The following is a 20,069-nucleotide window of genomic DNA, read 5'->3' as shown; positions in this document are numbered from 1 at the left end:
TATAATAATAGTAAAACCTAGGGCTACAGAAAGACCAGTCCCTAGCATATCCAGCTATTCAAAACAACACTGAACTGGAGCAGAAGTTGGAAGGGTGCAGGGAGACTGATACACAGCATAAAAGCATTTCATTGAGTCAAGAAGGAAGCTCAGAGTAGCAAGGAAGCCCTGCTGTTAAGGATGGGCGCGTTTTAAGGAGGGAGAAGAGCAATCATGTGAAAGGCATAACTCAGATTTTTAGGCTGTGAGCAACAAGCTCAATTCATGCTTGTTGATTAAGTAATGGAAAGAGGTCTGAAAAAGTAGTTAGCAAAATGGAGCTCAATTTCTAAGATGCCCCCAACAATCCTCATCTCCTAGTATTCATGCCCTTGTATACTCTTCGCCCTTTGAGTGTGGTCTGCACCTTGTCATGACTGACTTCTGAGACATCACTTCCAAGGTTAGGTTACAAAAAGATCTCGACTTCTGCCTTGCTCCCCCTCCCTTGCTTGTTCAGAGGGAAGCCAGCTTCCATGTGGAGAGGCTCTTGCAGCAAGGATTTGAGAAGGTCTCCTGCAGATAGCCAGCGAGGAACTGAAGCCCTCAGTCCAATCACCTTCATGGAACTGAGTGAGCCTGGAAATGGGACCCACCTCCTTTGAGCTTTCAGATGAGAATGGAGCCCCAGCCAAAGGCCTGATAGCAACCACAGGAAAGACACAGAAGCACAGGCAGCCAGTGAAGGAAGCCACAGTCGGATTTCTGACCCACAAAAATTGTGCGACATAAAGTCTGTTGCACTAAGCCACTGATTTTCAGTTTTTTCATCCCATGGCACATATAAACTTATACTAAAATCCTACAGCACACCGAAAACATATTTTTTGCTGATCTGACCACACCACAGGTATAACTTTGATTCATTCATGCCCGATGGCTATTGTTGTGTTGGTTGTTGTCAATTTTTTTATAGGCAAACTAAGGGAAGAGGTCAGTACCCCTGACTAAATAGTCAGATATTGCATGTTTTAAAAATTCTTGTGGCACACCTGTTGGAAATTGCTGCACTAAGCCACTAATTTGGGGGTCATTTTAATACAGCAATAGATGACTAGTACAATGAAGTTTTCTGATTACTCACTAGTTAATAAAAAGAATCATTTCAAAACTGTAATATTCCTCCCTCTTGGACTTAGCCAAACTTCAATGCCCCCAAACAAGTTTCCTATATATAAAAATAGTTCATTCTGCCTCTTTATGTGAATTACAGATAATGGACTGTTTGCCCTCCATTAAAAAATCAATTAAGGACCGGTAATTTCTCTCTTTCATTTAAATCTATTGGCTGGCTATCCTGAACTTCAGTGACATAAATTGACCAAGGAAACTATTAGTACTATCTGACCCCTAGAGCAAATTCAGACAAATGTTCCCTCAAAACTCGCAGCCCTGCCTTAACCTGAAAGCGTGCCCTGCAGTAATGGAGAACACTGCAATGATGGAAAAGATTAGGTAGCAGGTCCGTACCTCCTGTTCTAGAACTCATCATAGAGCTTTATGGTAAACATGTTTCTCTTGAAGAAATGAGCCATAAACTAAAGTCTATGCAGCAGAAAAATTCAACTCCCTTAAGGCAAATGGGTATTTCCTACTACTAAGCTTTGCTCGTAACTGTGGTGGAAAAATGCAGAGAAGATAAGGGTTTTTTGTTTTTTTTTACATTTAAGAGCTTTAATAAATTAGGTTCATGATTTTTTCTAAAATAACAAACCATTGCATATGTCATCAACTTCAAGTAAAATAAACTATACAAGGCAATGACTGTTCCTGATTCCTCATTTAAAAAAAAAAAAAAGTTGCTCTCTTTAATGTACTTGAGGAAGTCCCAGGAACAAAAAGGCAGAGAGAATAGAATGATTTCTATTCAAATACATTATGCAGGTTTGTACGGGTAAGTAGCTTAACTGTGACAAATGTGTTTTAATGAAAAGAACCAGAGGCCCTGAGTGTGAGGAAAATAAAGAGCATTATTGTCATTTATCCTTTTATCATTCTTTACCATAAAATGTATTTAAGTTAATTTCTAACAGAAAAGATGACATTCATCTCTTACCAGAGGAATAAATTTCCAATCAAGCATACTAAATTTAGTCTCATGCTTCTAATTGAGCATTAATGATTTAGCTGTATTTCCTGAATCTACGCAGAGAAATGAACAAAGGCTTGAACTCAATACACTGCATCATTTATCAATATTCAAGGGCTGAAAGACAATCAGTGGTAAACAAAGTAACAATAAAGACAAGCAGGCGCTTCCATGCAGGAAGGGATGGAATTGGAAGATTTATGTCAAATGCCATGGCCTCAATTATGCAGGTAACTGAAGCTTCACAAACCAGCACGAGCTTCACAAACCAGCATGAAGAGATCCGCCTCCTATAAAGGAAGCACTTTGCTTGGTCAACCCATAAAAATATATGCACATCAAGGCCACTAAAAGCTGGATGGGCCCCTATTGTTCTGTTTGAGGAACCGGAATGTAGCAAGGGAGAGGCCGTCCTGGAGCACAAGGAAACGCCTCAGCTGCTTGCTGCGTAGAGCAGACAAAGCTTTTCCTTTGTGCAGAGGACCACGTGCAAATAAAGGGGTGCAGGTCTCCCTCAGGCGACATTCCTCAGGAATCACTGGACCTCAGGCCGGTGGAAGGAAGACACCACGTGTTTGGAGGGAGGCAAACAAGGTCTCAGCACCCTGGATGGTAAAGGAGAGTGAATGGCCTGCTGCCTCCATTGTCACAACAGTGCAGAAAGCAGCCCCGCCTTCAGTCCTGGGCCCTCGGAAGGAGGGAGGGAGCTGTGGCGATGTTCCTGTCAGCAGGGGCGAAGACTGGAGTAACTGGTGCGCCAGCCGTCTTCTAAAGCACCCCAGAACTTAGAAAAGTGGTATTAAACTGTGAGTGAGCTTTACTGAGGCATCCTGGACAAATAAAAATGGCATCTATTTAAGGTGAACAACTCGATGCTTTGATATATGTATATAATGTGAAATGATCACCTCAGGGATGCTAATCAGCATATCCATCACCTTACATGGGTTGTATTTTGTGTGTGTGCTGAGAACCCTTAAGATCTTCCTTTGTAGCAAATTTCAAGTTAGCACTACAACCCCATTGCATAGAGTCACGACGCTGTGCAACAGATCTCCAGAACTTACTCTGGCACCGAGGAAACTCTGCACCCTTGACCAGCTTCTGCTCATTTCTCCCACCCACCCCCCAGCCCCTGGTAATGATCACGGCACTCTCTGCTTTAATGATTTCGACTATTTTAGATTCCACTTATAAATGAGATCATGCCATGTTTGTCTTCTTGTGCCTGGCTGATTTCATTTACCATAATATCCTCCGGGTCCATCCCTGTTGTTGGAAATTTCTCAGGCTTTCTCGTGTGGCTTCTCTCCCGTACCTGTCCGTCACCAGGAACCCAGTGGACATCCCTACTCTTCAAAATGGGTTCCAAGAGCCTCTTGTAAAGTTCCCTGCACGCCATCTCCACGTTCACTAAAACACCCATTTGACTCTTGGATAATCAAGGAACCAAAACTGGGGAGGAAACAAGACACTCTGCAGCCTAAAATCTAATGTTCTACATGGTCTTTTCACAGCATGTAATCAGATAAAGAATCTCTTCCTCAGGAAAACAAAGATGCCAGTTGCTGTAGACATTTCCTTGATGTTCCGTCATGTGCGTTTCCTCTTCCACAGTCCCAGCAGATCTCAGTTCCCTTAGGGAGTCCGGGTGGCCCTGCCCTGTGCCCAGGAAGCCTATTCCACCCCTGGGCCAAAATGATCCTATTAGGCCGGGCAGGTGAGCCAAGCCTATCTAACCAGAGGAGCTTCATGCTTTTGTTGGGCAGATGAGACCCAGAGTGTAGAGTAGGAAAGGAAGCAGGAAGTGGAAGAAAAAAAAGGGTTCAAGGGGAATAATGGGAAGTGGGAAGAAAGAGGAAGGACAGAAAAGAGACAGAATGAAAGGGTGAAGTAGAGAGAAAAGAGGAGGGCAAGAAAAAGAAGGGGGAGGAGAAAATACAGCTTCCCTATACCAAGCACTCTCTCAGAATACACGTATTCTTTTTTTGTAATTTTTATTGTATTTTCTTTCCATTACCATTTATCCCCCTTATACCCTCTTCTACCTCTACCCATCCCCCCCCACAATCATCACACTGTTGTCCATGTCCATGAGTCCTTTTTCTTTCTTGCTTGGTCCTTCCATACCCTCAGCCTCTCCTCCCAAGCTGTCAGCCTGCTCTGGATCTATGAATCTGTCTCGATTTTGCTTGTTAGTTCAGTTTGTTCACTGGATTCCACATATGAGTGAAATCATATGGTATTTGTCTTTCTCTATACGGCTTATTTCACTTAGCATGATGTTCCCCAGGTCCATCAACGTTATCGCAAAGGGTAAAACTGTCTTTTTCATGGCCAAGTAGTATTCCATTGTTTAAATGTACCATAATTTTTCTATCCACTCATCTACTGATGGACACTAGGCGACTTTCAAATCTTGGCGATTGTAAATAGCACTGCAATGAACACAAGGGTGCTTATATTCTTTCAAATTAGTGTTTCAGGTTTCTCTGGATAAATTCCCAGAAGTGGAATTGCTGGGTCGTAAGGCAGTTCCATTTTTCATTTTCTGAGGTAACAACATACTACTTTCCATGGTGGCCACACCAACCTGCATTCCCACCAACAGTGCAAAAGGGTTCCCCTTTCTCCACATCCTCATAAGTACTTGTTGTTTGCTGACTTATTGATGATAGTCATTCTGACAGATGTGAGCTGATGTCTCATTGTAGTTTTAATTTGCATTCCTCTGGTGATGAGCAATATGGAGCATGTTTTCGTATGTCCGTTGGTCATCTGTATGTCCTTTTGGAGAAGTGTCTATTCAGGCCCTTTGCCCATTTTTTAATTGAACTGTCTGTTGTTTTTAGTGTTGAATTTAATAAGTTCTTTACGAATTTTGGCTATTAACTCCTCGTCAGATGTATCGGTAAATCCGTTCTCTCATTCTGTGGGTTGTCTTTTTATTGTGTTGATGTTTTCCTTTCCTATGCAAGCACTTTTTAGTTTAACGTAGTCCCATTTTTTTTAATCTTTTCTTTTGTTTCCCTTGCCTGAGGAGATAATATCAGAAAAAATATTGCTACGAGCAATGTTTGAGATTTTGCTGCCTATGTTTTCTTCTGGGATTTTTAGGGTTTCGGGTCTAACATTTAAGTCCTTAATCCATTTTGAATTTATTCTTATGGTGTAAGAAGGTGGTCTAGCTTCATTTTTCTGCCCCTATGTGTCCAATTTTCCCAATACCATTTATTAGGTATACTATCTTTAGCCCATTGTATGTGCTTGCTTCTTCTGTTAAGCATTAGTTGACCATAAAGGTGTGGGTCTATGCCTGAACTCTCTATTCTGCTCCATTGATCTATGTGTCTGTTTTTATGCCACTATTATGCTGTTAGGATTACTATGGCCTAAAGGCCCTGAAGAACAAAAGCGATCTTGAGAAAGCAAGGCAGAGTTGGAGGAATAACGCTGCCTACTGTCAAAGAATGCATGTATTCTCCATCTTGTTTCCACATCATTGTCAAGGCACTTCGCCTGTCTTTAGCCATACTGCAAAGAAACAAAAAAGGATACAGTGTCCCAAACACCTCCTCCTTCACAGGAACAACATAATCATTAGTTATTGAGTCAAACGCTGAAGCCCAAAGACAAAGCACCAGGGATTAATGAGCTAAGTGAAGAATCTATTTATCCTGCAGATAGAATGAAAATAACATTCTACTCCTTTCCTAAAGGGGAATTTTCCATATTTCAGAAAGTGCTGACCTCAGCACCTTTCCCCTCCAGGAACATATGTTGTGACCTATTGAACAAGAATTTAAAAAATAAAAAACAATGAAACACAAAACACCTAAGTCTGAATACCCCAGCACTGAGAAAGTCTCTTGTACTTTCTGCAAAGAAATCTTGGTCTACAAACGTGGAGGGTGCCCTAGCAAATGAACCATCTTGGCTTTGACAACTGGCATCTAATTGTTATTAAACTCAGTGTTTGCCCAAAGCTAGATGAATTGCATTTCATTTTGAGGCTTTAACATTCACACAAGTGATAATCATTTCTTTCCTTCTCTCTCCCACAATCTAGTAAGAAGAAGCAGTGTCACTGGAAGAATGGTCCAGAAAGACAGCTAAATGGTAACTCTGATCATCCATCGATCTGTTCAGGAGAGCATGCAGCCTAACAGGTCTAGGTTTCCTCGCCCTGCCTTCTGGAGTCCAAGAGAGGAATTTGGTCTAGATCTAAACATCTGACGCTGGCCCAGCACTTCTCTTCTCGAAACAACAGCTCACATCAATGACTAATCTTGGCACACTCTTCTGCAGAGCCAAGGAGCAGACTCAATGTCTTCATCACATTTCTCTAGGTCCTTCATTGCCAAGGTCCACTGTGTACACGCAGAGAATGTGCAAGAGAATCGCCCGGGTTATGGATTAGAATTTCTCTTTACAGTTATCTTTATCTTCAAATAAATAAATTCAGCATTACTTATGTTTAATATACAGACGGGCACCATCAACCCCAGCCGGACCACCTGTCCGATGAGTCTCCCGAGGGTGGGAGTTCTACGGTAGAAGGATGCTGACAGGGTACCCAGCTCACATGACTGCCCTGAGCACTATGGTCCCTGTTTGCCCGTCTCCATGGATTTATGGGTTACATAATCTGGTTTCAACAAAAGCCAACTGAGACTCTTGCAAATAAATGACAGATTTCAGATAACAGAAAGAATGTCACACAAATAGACAACAAGAAATGGGGGAGCTGATACATCTTCTCCTGGCATGTGATCTGTTCTACCTCATTCTGGGGTGAAAACTAAAGATCCAATCAGATCTCCAGGGATCAGCTAAATGATATGGAAATTACCAAAGACACTTGAAATTTGGTTTTACATCCACTATTATTAAAGATCCTTGCCTACACTAATGATAAAATGAAGCCATCACAATTAACAATATATACATACAATATAATTTATTTCAGGTTTGGTTCATTCTTCTAACATTTCCATTGTATGTATTTAAACTAGTTATCTATGTTATTATCCAGTATATAAATTTAATCTTTATATTAATAAGGTTATAGTATTGGTAATGAATGTTTATTTTGTTTAAAAGGATATGTAATTTAAAAAGAAAAAAAATCTATAAAGTCATTAGTAGGGAATTTTAGTGACCATGAACAAATGAACTAATTTTTCCTTGTCCTAATGGGTCCCTAAACCCCCTTCTTTGACTCTTTTTCTCAGAAGGACTCTAGTATGCAAATGCTCTTTCCTCTGAGAAGTGACCCTTGTTAAGAAGGAGGAATGGAAATCAAGCTTCTATTGAGCAAATCCAGGTTTTGCTATAGGAAGGACTCCACTGGATCATTAAGATAAAGACTTGTCTGCATTATAGATCTATGTGGAGGGCCCCAAATCCTTCGTGGCTTCCCCTGCCCTGCTGGCCATGGCTCTTACTGGGTGGGACTGCAAGGAAGAGCCAAGGAAGGAAAGGGTTTCAGAGAACCTTTGGAATGAGGACAAGGAAAGCAAAACAGCAGAAAAGACTTTTCCATACAAGCAGGATGGGCTCTGAACAAACTGGTGAGTTCCCTGATGAGAAAAGTAAACACCTGTTTTGCACCATCCCATGAACTAACAGTAAAATGTCTTTACAGTAATGGACAGCACCTTTCCTGCCCTAACAAATATTACAGGCATAGCTAGATGATGACATGGAATTCTAGCACTGTTCATGAGTGTCACAAAAACAAATGTTAAAGAGAATGAATTAATCCTTCAATGTGACAGGGGTTGGCGGGGGGGAATAATTTCAGTAGGATCTTTAGCTCACGAGGTAGCTTCCCTGTTTCCCAGGATAATAAACCTCATTTATCCCCATTACTTCCTTAGTAAATTATTTTATAATTCCTGGATTTGGCTTATGAAGATGGCTGGTGACTCATAAACACCAATCTGACTAATGTCTCATTTAGAGAACTCAGTACACACAGAAGTCCAGACGTCATTTTTCTTGCCAAGAAATGAATGTATAATATTTTCAATAAAAATAAAGAAATGAACACTCAGTACACCAAGGCACACATCTGCACCTGTTGTCAGAGTGTTTTATATCATTTACTTGCTGGGTAGTCAAGGGTTGAAATACTCAGAGATGTAGTAAGAATAGCTATTCATAGTTAAGGAAAATGTTTATGACCTTTTAATGATGTGGGTTATTTATTGCCACTTTAACATCCATACCTCATTTACTACCATTTGGTCTATAGTCCATTGACCTTTTCCATCCAAACCAAAGGGAGCTATATTTGAATAACAAAAGTATTTTATTTATAAAGTTCTGCTCTTCTAAAAGTTCAGAATATTTTATAAATATCTCTCTATACGTGAAGGTAAGTTAAGGATCACTGTTTCCATCTTAGATAAAGATTTAAAACAAGGAAAGTTCAAACAGCTAAAATTAGCAACTTAGAGAAGGTTTAACAATTCAGAGAGGATTTACCCCACAAAAAAACAAACTGAATGGAAGAGAAAACAGTAACATACTAGAGGCTTCAACAAAAATTTGAAAACTTTAGAAAATCCAGTGAGTCTATGCCTCTAAGCTGCATCCTCCGTAGCAAGTTTTATAACACTGATACCTTTATTTCATCTATCTCTGTCACATTTCTTATTTGTTTTTTTTTTTAAGATTTCATTTATTTTCTTTTTAGAGAGAGTGGAAGGGAGGGAGAAAGAGAGGGAGAAAGACAGGGAGAGAAACATCAATGTGTGATTGCCTCTCATGTGTCCCCTCTCATATGTCAGGCATATGGCCTGACTGGGAATCAAACCAATGACCCTTAGGTTCCCAGGCCAGTACTCAATCCACTGAACCACTCCAGCCAGGGTTCTTATTTCTTAAATGGTTCCAAAATTGGGGGGAATGTAGGAATTTTACTAAGGGTTTCCTAAAACACCTAGAAATAAGAGTCTTCAAATTGAAAAAAACCTACCATGTTCCAAGTGGATAAATTCGGGAGAAAATTCACATGAAGACACAGAAGTCAATGGGCAGTGCCTTCAAAATTTTGAGTAGAAATTACTTCCAGTCTATCTGTCTATACCAGGCCAAACTTTCCAAAAAATGAAGGTAGAATTAAGAAATTTTTAGACATACAAGGACCACAATTTTTACTTCTTGAACAAGTACTCCAGCCAAACAAAACTTTTCTAAAAGGCTCCATTTAGAATAGAGTTTCTTATAGATATCTTTCCATGCAAACTTCTCTCCAAAGGAAGTATTTTTCTTCAATAATTACTTTTTTAAAAACTAATTACAAAAGTAGTGCTTGTTCATTGATGAAAATTTAGGAAATGCAAAAAATAAGAAAATCCAAAGTTTTACCTGTAACTCTACTATCTATACATCACTTCTGTCCACATTTAAGTGTGAGCCTCCTCTTACTAATGTTCGCATATATTTTAGTTTTATTTTATTTTACAAAAATAGGGTCCTGATAACATTTTTCAACCTGCTTTTTTATTCATTTAATATGAACATTTTCCACATTAGTATGATTTCTACAGCAGAATTTGTAATGACTGCATGTTTCCCATAGGATTGCGGAGCAAAAATATTAGATCTCTTTTAGACGTTTGGAATGTTTTCCCATTTTTCACTAATAAATCCTTGCTGATCTCCCAAGAGTTTTCAAAGGCAAAAAGTAGGCTAAAGTAGACAGTGACATCACAACTTTGAAGATACAGGAAGATAGAGTCTTTGACGTTAGTCCAAAGCTTAAGCTTCGATGCCAAATCTGGTTCCCTGGAGCAAGATGACCATTTTGAGCCACCGCCCTCATGCTGTGTGGGCGCTGAGAAATAAATAGTTTGGAGGTGTCAGGGATCCCCAGATAATTCCTCAATGGGAAAAACAGCTCTAGTACACCCATCAATCATGGGAAAGAGTGACCCTGGAAAGAAGCTGGCGTTCCAAGCATGCAGGCAGAGTAATAATCAACACTCTACGGAGTTTTGTCAGATGAAATAAAGACACTTCCCATATGAAAAGATTTTTAGTCATCAAATAACAAAAGTGAGCTCGTGAAGGACAAACAGTTTTGCTGCGGCCACCATGGCTCTCAATGGGGAAGACCAAAGCATAGAATTCAAAGTCCTGGATTGGGACTCACGGCGGAGTTGTTTACATTACAACACAAATAAAAGACGCTTCTATGCTAGGCACCACGGCGGTGCCATAAGTCGTCTGTATCTCATGTATATAAAGACCAGTCCTAAAACAATACACTGGGGCTCCGGCTGTCCCTGGCGTTCCATCCTTTTTCTCTGCTCGACCAGCCTCTGAGAGGAGAACAGGGTGGTCCCGAGAGTGAGCACTGAGAGCAGGATGAAGCGGGAGCAGCAGCCTGAGGACAGTTTCAGCGCCTGGTGGGGAGGAAGAACTTCAAGTTTTCATAAGCTCCTTTTCCAATGATTCTTCTTTCTCTCTCTGATCCTTAGACACCAGAGGTGGGTGCATATTTATACATGTAAGTTTCTGTGTGCATGTGCGTATGTGTGTCCTTCTCACGGCCCATTCCAGACACCTATGAAGCTCCAAATGCACACAGTGAGGTGCCCATTGGGTGTTGTCCACTCACAGTCCAACGGACATCTCAAATTTTGCAGGCATGAACTGATTCCCTCTTCTGAAATCGTGCTTCTTTTGCTCTGTCCTGACCTTGAACGGTGAGTTGTCAGGGTGGAGACCCAGAATGAAAAGTCTGGGAAGCAGGGTTCAGGGCTTCTCCAGTGAACGGGCGCACCGGGTTTACTCAGGACTGCCCATGCAGGGATGCGAGAGACAGAAGCCTGCCCCAGATCCCGGCTCAGCTCCTCCGGGCAACAGCATCCTCCCTAAGTGCTCCGGGGGATGGGCTGGGGCCCGGGCTGCAACGATGAAGGAATGGGTACCCTCTGCTCAGCAATCTGAGAACATTCCGCATTTTCCCCCACGGCCGCCGCGCTCCCTGCAGGGTGACCTGTCCTTCCAGGCCACGAGGCCGATAGTTTTTGTAGTGGACACTGTTTTGTTGTCTGTCTAGCACCTCTTTCCCTCATCCTTCCTGTTGGATTTGCAGATTTGAAAGCAAATAAATTTCAATGATTTAAGTTAATTCAGGTTAGGTTTTCTGTTATTTCAAGGCGAAAGCATCTAAACCCATTACCTTTGTGTTCCTATCAACACCTGAAACATCCTGAAGGTGTACAATATATTTTTATGGATAAAGAAAAAAATGAAAAAAAAAGGAAATTAGGAAGAAAAGAAGAGAGGGAGGGAGGGAGTCAGAAATTTATAAATCAACAAAGAACAAAAATTGTAAAACAATAAAAGCTTGTCTCTTAAACTCCTACCAACTTTTACCTTTCTATATTTGGGAAACAAGCAGAAATGATGTGCTTTAATGTTTACAAGGAAGTCTGAGAGAGAATGAAGAGAAAATACATGAGAATTAAATATCATCCAGTCTGAATTTAGAGGAAAATAACCAATAAAGACCATGGGACTGAATCTTATTTTATATATTATCTTATAAATCCATAATATGTATTCTGCCTTGATATCAAAATCAGAAATTTATCTTTTTTCAGGGAACAAGGTATGTATAATTGGCATAATTGGGTTCATGCCATGACCAAAATGGCCGACACCAAGGTAGGGCTGCAGAGGCGTCTTCAATGAGCGTGACAACATGACATAATTAGTGTTTCTCCCTTCTGTTAATGGGTTAGAAAAAACTGAGGCTTTGGCTAAAATGAGAAAATAAAATTTTATTTCTAATTAGATATATAACTGATCCAATAAACACAAAAATATAAGTATAGAAAGAAGGAGCATGCAATGCTAATTCTCAACCTATGTAAATAAAAATTGGGAGCTCTCGCTGTAAAAGCCGGGGGAATTCTGGGATCCACTTCTAAACTGGCCATGTGGCACACGCGTGGAATGGTAGGATTTGACAGCTGCCTGGCAAGCCTTCAGCTCCGCAACGTCCCTTCTCCATCCCACGGGACTGTAAACCAACCACATCCTCTCCGAGAGTCAGGGACCACCTGTCACTCCTGATGGCAAAGAATCTCAAAGTCATACAAAAACTGTTACGGTTTAAGAATCAGGAAGCCCTTCTCAGGAACTAGATTGTTCGATTTTTTTCTGCCCTTACAAACGGGAGGAGGACAGCAGGGCCTCAGAGGGGCTTCTCAGGGCGCCAAGCCCCGTGCCTCACTCAGGAGGAGGCGAGGTTTGGCAGCCGGCGCTTCGCCCCAGGTGACGTCAGGCCCTAAGGGCCTCGCTTAGACATCAGCCTCCTGGTCAGCTGCGTGGCAAACCCATCCTAGCCCTACAAGAGCCAGCCAGCCCCCCGCACGCCATCCCCACCCCAGCTCCCACCGAACGGGGGCTGCGCTCACCTATGTCACTTACATTGCTTCTGTCACCCACCACCCTGTGGTTCAGGCCCTCGAGCTCCAAGCAAGGTCAGGTGTCACTTCAGGTAAATTACATGTTTGGTTTTTAAGTGCGGGCTCTCATTCGCCACCACTAAGCTGAGTGCCTGAATCAAACTCTCTGGGGGGAAAAGGTCCAGAAATCTTCCCCTAGGGGTTTCTGATACCCACAGGAATCTCCAAAGCCCTGGCGATTTGGGGGGTGGGGCACACCTCCCTTATTGGCTCTACTTGGCTGTAAGTCACATTACCCACAATACCTATTCTGACTCCTTTCTCCACAATTCCATGTACACAGCAGTCTTTCAATGACTATTAATTAAATGAATGTTTGCTAACAAGCGGAAGCCGCCTAGGATTGCACTGAGCTGGGCAGCAGAAGACAGGAATGACAAGCCATTGTTGTCGCTGTAAAATCAGACGCAGCATCTGAAGCTGTGAACGGCTCCAGCATGGGTTCTGGTGGGAGCATCCTAATGGTATGCAGTGAGCAGTACAGTTAAAGAACTCCACTGCAGGAAAAAGAAAAAAAGAGTGGCAGCAATAGAGAAGAACACACAAAGACCCAGCTGCCCGCGACATGAATAGCCTGGCAAGGCAACCCCGCCAGGACCCACGGAGAATACAGATCAGAGGGAAATAGGGAATCCGAGAGGAGCTGGGACCATAATCCATCTTCAGCTCCCTTTTCCTTTGCTTCCTCCTGCCTCTCTCTCTTCCCCAAACCTAAAGGGATGCAAGCACAACTCGAGAGCTGTTAGGCAAGAACTAGTGCTGTGTGACCATGGGGTCCCCGGCCCCGTACACTGGCCCTGCAGCCGGGCCCGAGCTACCCCACATTCATTATTCCTGGCAGGCGAGAGCCCCCAGGGAGAGTTCCTTCTGCAGCTGGCATTTTGTGAGCTAAGTTATTCGCAAGAATCAGAGAGGAAACATTGCACTTTGTTCCAAGGGATGATCAGGAAAAAAAATCAGGGGAGGTCTAGAGATTTTAAATAGAACTATCAAGGCTCAAAATCTAACCTTTTTTTTTTTTTTTTAAACAAAAGAATGACTCTGGACACAAATACAGCATCATCCTTGAAAATTAAAAGCTGTAACTCCAGTACATTTCCAGTTAAAATTTAAATGTATAAAGTGTATTATAGTACACACGTGGAAGGATGATACATTGGAGGTTTTCTCCCTTCAAATAAAATCACAAAGCTGGGAAGCAACTCAAGGGGTGTTGGCCCAGGTCCCCGATTCCAGGATTACAGTTATCTAGGTCTGGAGTCTCCTCTTCAAGATGTCTAGGGATGGAGAGTTCATAAATTTTTTCTGGCCCAGTGGGGTGTGTTTTTCACTTTGAAAGCAGAAGTTCTTCCCTGTGCCCAGCTGAATTCATTGCAGCTCCCCTTTGTCCGCTAGCCCCTCAGCAGATGCCAGGGCAACCCTCGCTCTCTGTGGCTGTTCTTCTCATCTCCTTCTATCGATTTCAACATCCTTTTAGAAGCAAACTAAATGGCCATGACCTGAGGCAGTACACAGAAGATAAAATCACACCATGAATCTTGAACCGTATATTCCTTTTTAGAACAATGATAGTGTTTATTCTCCTACCAAATTTCTTTCTCTCTCATAAAGAATGTGTATGCATGTATGTATATACTCATATATGTAAACACACACACACACACCTCTTTCATATCTGGATTGGATTCTTAAATCTTTTGACTCTGTAACTGCATTTTCCCCTCCCATTTAAACATACTCTGTAGACTTTATCAAAGCAAGCCCTTCTCCTGAGACTCGTCCCTAGCTACTTCATCCTGCTTTAGAGAGGCTCCTTTTTCCTCACCTGGAACAGAATTGGAAATGACTTTAGGGAATCTCTAAAGGATATAAAACCCAATTTGATCTCATATCACTTCTAAATTTAGTGAGTATTTTTATAATTCCTTTAAGTCATCAATTCACCAAAAGCACTACATCCGACGTGACCTGAGGCCAGCTCCGTGGATCCACTCTTCCCAGCTGAGCTAGAGTCAATCATGGCTGCACCAATCTGCAACGGTGCCCAAGAAAAAGGCTGCAGTACATACATGTGCAACGGGATATTCCTCAGCCGTAAGAGAACGAAATCTTACCATTTGAGACAGCACGGATGGACCGAGAGGGTATTATACTCAGTGAAATAAGTCAGACAGAGAAAGACAAATATCATGTGTTTTAACTTACACGTGGAGCCTAAAGAACAAATTAAATGAACAAACAAAATGGAAACCCACTCATAAATACAGAGAACAGAGTGATGGTTGACAAAGGGGAGGAGTGTTGAGGCACTGAGTGAAAAGGTGAAGGAAGAAGGACAGGTCGGTACTTAACTTACAAAACAGTCAAGGGGATATAAAGTACGGCATAATATTACAACAATATTGTAATAACTGTGTCTGGTGCCAGCTGGGTACTGGAAATATTGGGAGAAGACTTTGCAAAGTATATGATGGGCTAATCACTATGCTGCACACCTGAAATTAACACAAAGTGATACGGAAAGGAATGGATATGGGACAGAATTGAAAAATAAAATCTAATAAAAATAAAATCACTTTTTTAAATAGATTCCCATAATTTGCTTGCCCTTAATCCCTCTGAACGGCTCCTCGTAGTAATGAGAACAAAAACTCTTTGCCGTGACAACCAGACTCTTACTATACTCGAACCCGCACCCAACTAGAACACTCACCATGGCGTCCTCAACTTGCCAGCTATGCTGGCCCCTTGCTTTCCATTCCAAAGCACACAGACCATGTCCACCTCAGAGAACCAGCACGCCCTGATCCTTCGGCCTACCAGGCCCTTCCACCAGCTCTTCACAGGCTGGCTTTCTCACCAGCCGAGACTTGTTTCCCCGTGCTTTCTCCTCCCTCCTCTTCCAACCAGCAGTTAAGCCCATAAAGCTGTTGCTGGTGTTGCTCACACCGCCCCCAGTGTCGGGCAGCCAGAGAGCACCCAGTGAGCATTTCGGGAATGAATGGAGGTGTATGAGGCTTTGTGCACCTCGCCACTGCTCCAGATTGCTGTCGGCCCCAACCTGATCACAGCTATGCAAGGACCAGGGAAGGGACTGAACACCCCGACAAGAAAGATCAATGGATCTTTGCTTCCCCAACCTGGAAGGCAGTAAGGGAAGGAGTGGGTCTCCAAGGTTATACAAGAAATCCCCATGCAAACAAGCATTTTCCGGCCCCTCAACACTCAAGACAAATTTCTGGTGACAAAATATGCGTAATATATTTTCTTTGTTGCCTCTAAATAGACTTCTATGTTCATCAACTCAGGTAAAAAAGAATATCATAAGAAAGAGTCCAAAAGTGTACCGAAGTTACACACTTCACTTTCGGTTTTCTTTCTGTGTTGGCATTACAGTCCATATAAACAAAAATGTTGTCAATGGATTCTAAGACAGGAATATTAGTATAAATGTTGAGAGCTAAAGAAAAACAAAAAAACAAAATTACCCCCCAAAGGACTCACAGGATACAACTGTTGAGAAACTTGTTTTGTTTTTCACTTGGTAAGCCATGTATTATTCAGATGGCAAATACAAAGAGACGAATTAAATCATCATTATGGACAGAACTTTCATATAAAGTTCCACAGGGCTATAAAAATATGGCAAGAACACTATTTTTTTTAACATATCCTTAAACTTATGTCTTTAATGTTACGCCCAAATTATGAAGAGCGCTATATCATTAAGAAAAATAAAGCAGGATATGAATTCATACTATCATCACTCAGTGAGTTTGTTAGTTGTTTGACATTTTCATTCTTTAAAAATGTTACTGTTGTGAAACAGGCATGTTAAGGCTGCACGTCCTTTCATCTGTCCCACAAGAGAGTCTCTGCTGGCCACGTGCCACATACCTTGCAGCCGCCGTGAGTCCTGCTCTTCATCAGGGGCGTGGTGGTGCACAGCTCGATGGCCTCGGGCTCATGGAAGATGACGGCTGGCAGAGGCTCCTTTTTCAGTGTTAGGACATTCAACTTCGACTTCAGCATGGTCTGAAAGTGCTGAAAAGCAGGGAAAAGAAATAAGCGAAATACAGTTAAATCATTCAGAATTGCCCATGGTGCAATGGCACATAAAACCCAGTAGCAGACTCTTCATTTCATTACCTCTGTCTTAACTGAGGAGGCCAAGAGATAGTGGGTAAAGCAGAGCACGGAAAAATTGTCAGGACATTGCTGAAGTGAGAATGTGGGAGACAGCCACCCCCCGCCCCTGCAGCCATCACGAGAACACGGGGTAGTGGTGGAGTCAACCGTGACCTTGCTCTGACCTTGGTCTTCCCAAGGGATATATACCAATGAAATCCTAGAGGTGGAATCCCTGCTGAATTTAACGAAAGAAGCGAAGATGTTCAAAAGAGGATGCTAAAGAACAATTTGGAGGGAAGTTTAGAGATAATGGAAAAGGAAAAAAAATTGGTGAAAAGAACACAAGACTTCTGCCTCCTTTAGCTTTGCTATGCCTTGGCTCTAGAACGTTGGGAAATGCAGTATTTCTCAATGAAGTAAATATCAAGTCTCTGTGCAACTGCTGTTGGCACTAGTTCTGAAATATATGCAGAATCTAAGCATATTTCCTCAGCACTATCTCTACACCCAGTCCAGTCTCCATCTTGGTTTGGTCTAGCAGCTTCCAAACTGGTCCAAACTTCCCACCTTGCCCCTGTGCTGAGGATGGCCACACAGCAGCTGGGGGGCGGGGGGAGGGTCCTTCTAAAATCTAATTATGACATGTCATCCCTCTGCTCAATCTCTCCCAAGTCTTCCCCTCTTCTCATGGAGAAAGTCCAAGTCTGGCCTTCGAGCCCCTATGAGGTTCAGGGATGGACCCGCAGCCTCTCTAACCTCATCCCCCACGCCTCACCTTCTCACTTGCTCAGACCCAGCCTCAGTGGCTGCTTTACCTCCTGAGAACAAGCCAGATACACATGTCTTGGAACCTCTGAATGTGCTACTTGTGCCCTAGGTATCCGCACGCCTTGCTCCCTCACCTTCTTGGGGACCCTGACCAAATGTCACCCTATGAGACAGGTCCTTCCTTATTAACATCAGCTAAAATAACATGCATATACACACACAAATATACACATAAACATACATACACATACTTCATGGGCATGCAACCTGTACAATCACATCTGAGGGCCTCACGCGCAGTAGGGCTCTATGTTTGGTCTAATGCTCTAGGTTTAAAATCCACCATGACTGTTTCAGAGGGAGATTCAGAGAAGGAATCCTTGATCACTTTCTCCCTGATTTTGTGTTTTGTAAACTAAGTCTGATGGAACAGTTGGAATCTCTCATGAGCAGAAGGATGTGCACAACGTGTGCGTTCCCCGGCGTATAAAATTCAGCAAGATGCAAAGTGAGTGCAAGGTGAGCAAGTTAAGCCTGTGAGTCAGTATGCTCTGCTTCAGATGCAGAAAGAAGTCAGTTGTGTTGCAAGAGTGACCGAGGAACCCTACCATATCCTTTTCATTTGTACAACTTTCCTATATTAGGCAACCACTTATGCTGAAAATGGTAACACAGAAGGACAGGGGCAGCCAGGGCAACCACAGCTCCTCTTCCTCCCAGTCCTGCCTCACTAATCAGTAAATGAAAGGTAGTGGCAGTAGAGTGTCCACGTATTAGAAGTGAAACAAAAACAGGAGAGTTAGTTTTGAGGAGTGTTCGCACTGCTCTGGTAAGAACAAAACATAGGAGAGCTAGGAAATGAAAATTGTGTAATTTCAATAATTCAGCTCTTATATTTGCATTTAAAGTGGGGATTTTGCAATGTAATGATGAATGGTAAATTCATGGTAATAACTTTAAATTTTTCTTTACTTAGAAGAGCATTAAGTAGAAAAAAAACACAAAACCATGACTATTCCAGAGAGAGATTCATAAAAGAAAGAAAAAGCTTTTGATTTTAGTACCTTTAATGACATTTTTTCCCTACTTTTTGAATAGAAGACACTAAATTTTCATTTTGCACTAAACCCCACAAATTATGTAGCTATATATACTCATCATTGTCTATTCCCTTCCCAATTTATTATTCTTATGACTATATACTGCCACTATAAATTTATATATTCTGTTTATTTTATGGTCTGTTATCTTCCACTAGAATATGAGCACCACAGGAGCAGAAACTGTTTTATTCAATGAAATATCCCAAGAGCTTACAGCAGTTTACAAGTCTGCAGAATTTACTAGAACTCCAACTGGCCACTCTGATGGTCAGTTTTACGTGTTGACTTGGCTAGATTACCATGCTTAGTTATTCAATCAAATGTTAATCTTGGCATTGCTGTGAAGGTATATTTGCAGATATGATTGAAGGCCACAATAAGCTGGAATGAAGTGTGGGAGGTTATCCTAAATAATGTGGGTGGGCTTCATTCACTCAATGGAAGGACCTTAACAGGGAAGCTGAAGCTTCCATGAAGAAGAAATTCTACCCTTGGACAGGAGCTTTGGTCCATGCCCAAGAGTTCAGCCCACTCTTCCTGACAGTGTCTCCTCAGGATTTGACACTTGCCTAACCTGCCTCTTCAAATTCCATGAGCCAATTCCTTGAATAAATCTCAATATATATCTCCCACTAGATCTGCCTCTCTGATTTAACCCTGATTGATATGGCCACCTTTTAGGATACCAAGTTATTGGCCCTGATACATTTTTAAATAGGAGAGAGACTTGCCCTTACATTTCCCAATGAGTATTGATTTGTATTTTTTTAAGATTTTATTTATTTTTAGAGAGAGAGGAAGGGAGGGAGAGAGAGTGGGAAATAAATATCAATGTGTGAGAGATGCATCAATCAATCAGTTGTCTCGCACACGTCTCCAGCTATGGGGACCTGGCCTGCAACCTAGGCACATGCCTTAACTGGGAATCAAACCAAGGCCTTTCGGTTCACAGGCCAGCACTCAATCCACTGAGCCACACCAGCCAGAGCTGATTTGTATTTTTTAAACAATGTAATGCAAGTTTACATATTAATCTGGAATTCTGTCCTTGTTCTTAATTGACTCCAGTCTAACAGAGGGAATGGGGCTTAGGAGAAGAAACATGGACCACTGAGAGCAAGAGTCAAAGTTGGTTTGCTATGGAAGATAAAGGGGAGAGAAACCCAGAAGATGAGGTAAGAAGCTGCTGAGGGCACTGTCCCTGTCTGCCATTTTGCCGGAACTCTGCAAGAAGTCATGAAACCACAGCTCAACTCAGCCTGACTTCTTCTACACAGGAAGTTCCCGAAGATGGCACTAGAAGTGACTGTTCTCAAAGGACTGGACAGCCACACTGCTCAGAAATGCTGAGACTCTTCCTGTCCCTATTGTGGGACCCAACGTCTTCATTATTGGATCAGTCACTACACACACACAGGGACTGAAAGTTCCAGACTGGCACACATA

The 20,069-nt window shown here is 42.1% G+C and overlaps 1 protein-coding gene across 2 annotated transcripts in view; it reads right to left on the bottom strand.

Annotated features, from left to right (window-relative positions):
* Positions 1-20,069, bottom strand: part of PID1 (phosphotyrosine interaction domain containing 1) — a 199,860-nt gene that overhangs the window by 88,656 nt on the left and 91,135 nt on the right. For both annotated transcript variants that reach the window (XM_054585577.1, XM_054585578.1), the window contains exon 2: positions 16,519-16,665. In XM_054585577.1, coding sequence (XP_054441552.1) covers positions 16,519-16,665 — 147 coding nt within the window. The remainder of the gene's footprint in view (positions 1-16,518; positions 16,666-20,069) is intronic.

The sequence above is a fragment of the Pteronotus mesoamericanus genome, unplaced genomic scaffold, assembly GCF_021234165.1.
Source record: "Pteronotus mesoamericanus isolate MK-2021 breed Mesoamerican mustached bat unplaced genomic scaffold, CSHL_Meso_final contig_90, whole genome shotgun sequence".
NCBI lineage: Eukaryota > Metazoa > Chordata > Mammalia > Chiroptera > Mormoopidae > Pteronotus > Pteronotus mesoamericanus.
This window is presented reverse-complemented; position numbering and strand designations above follow the sequence as displayed.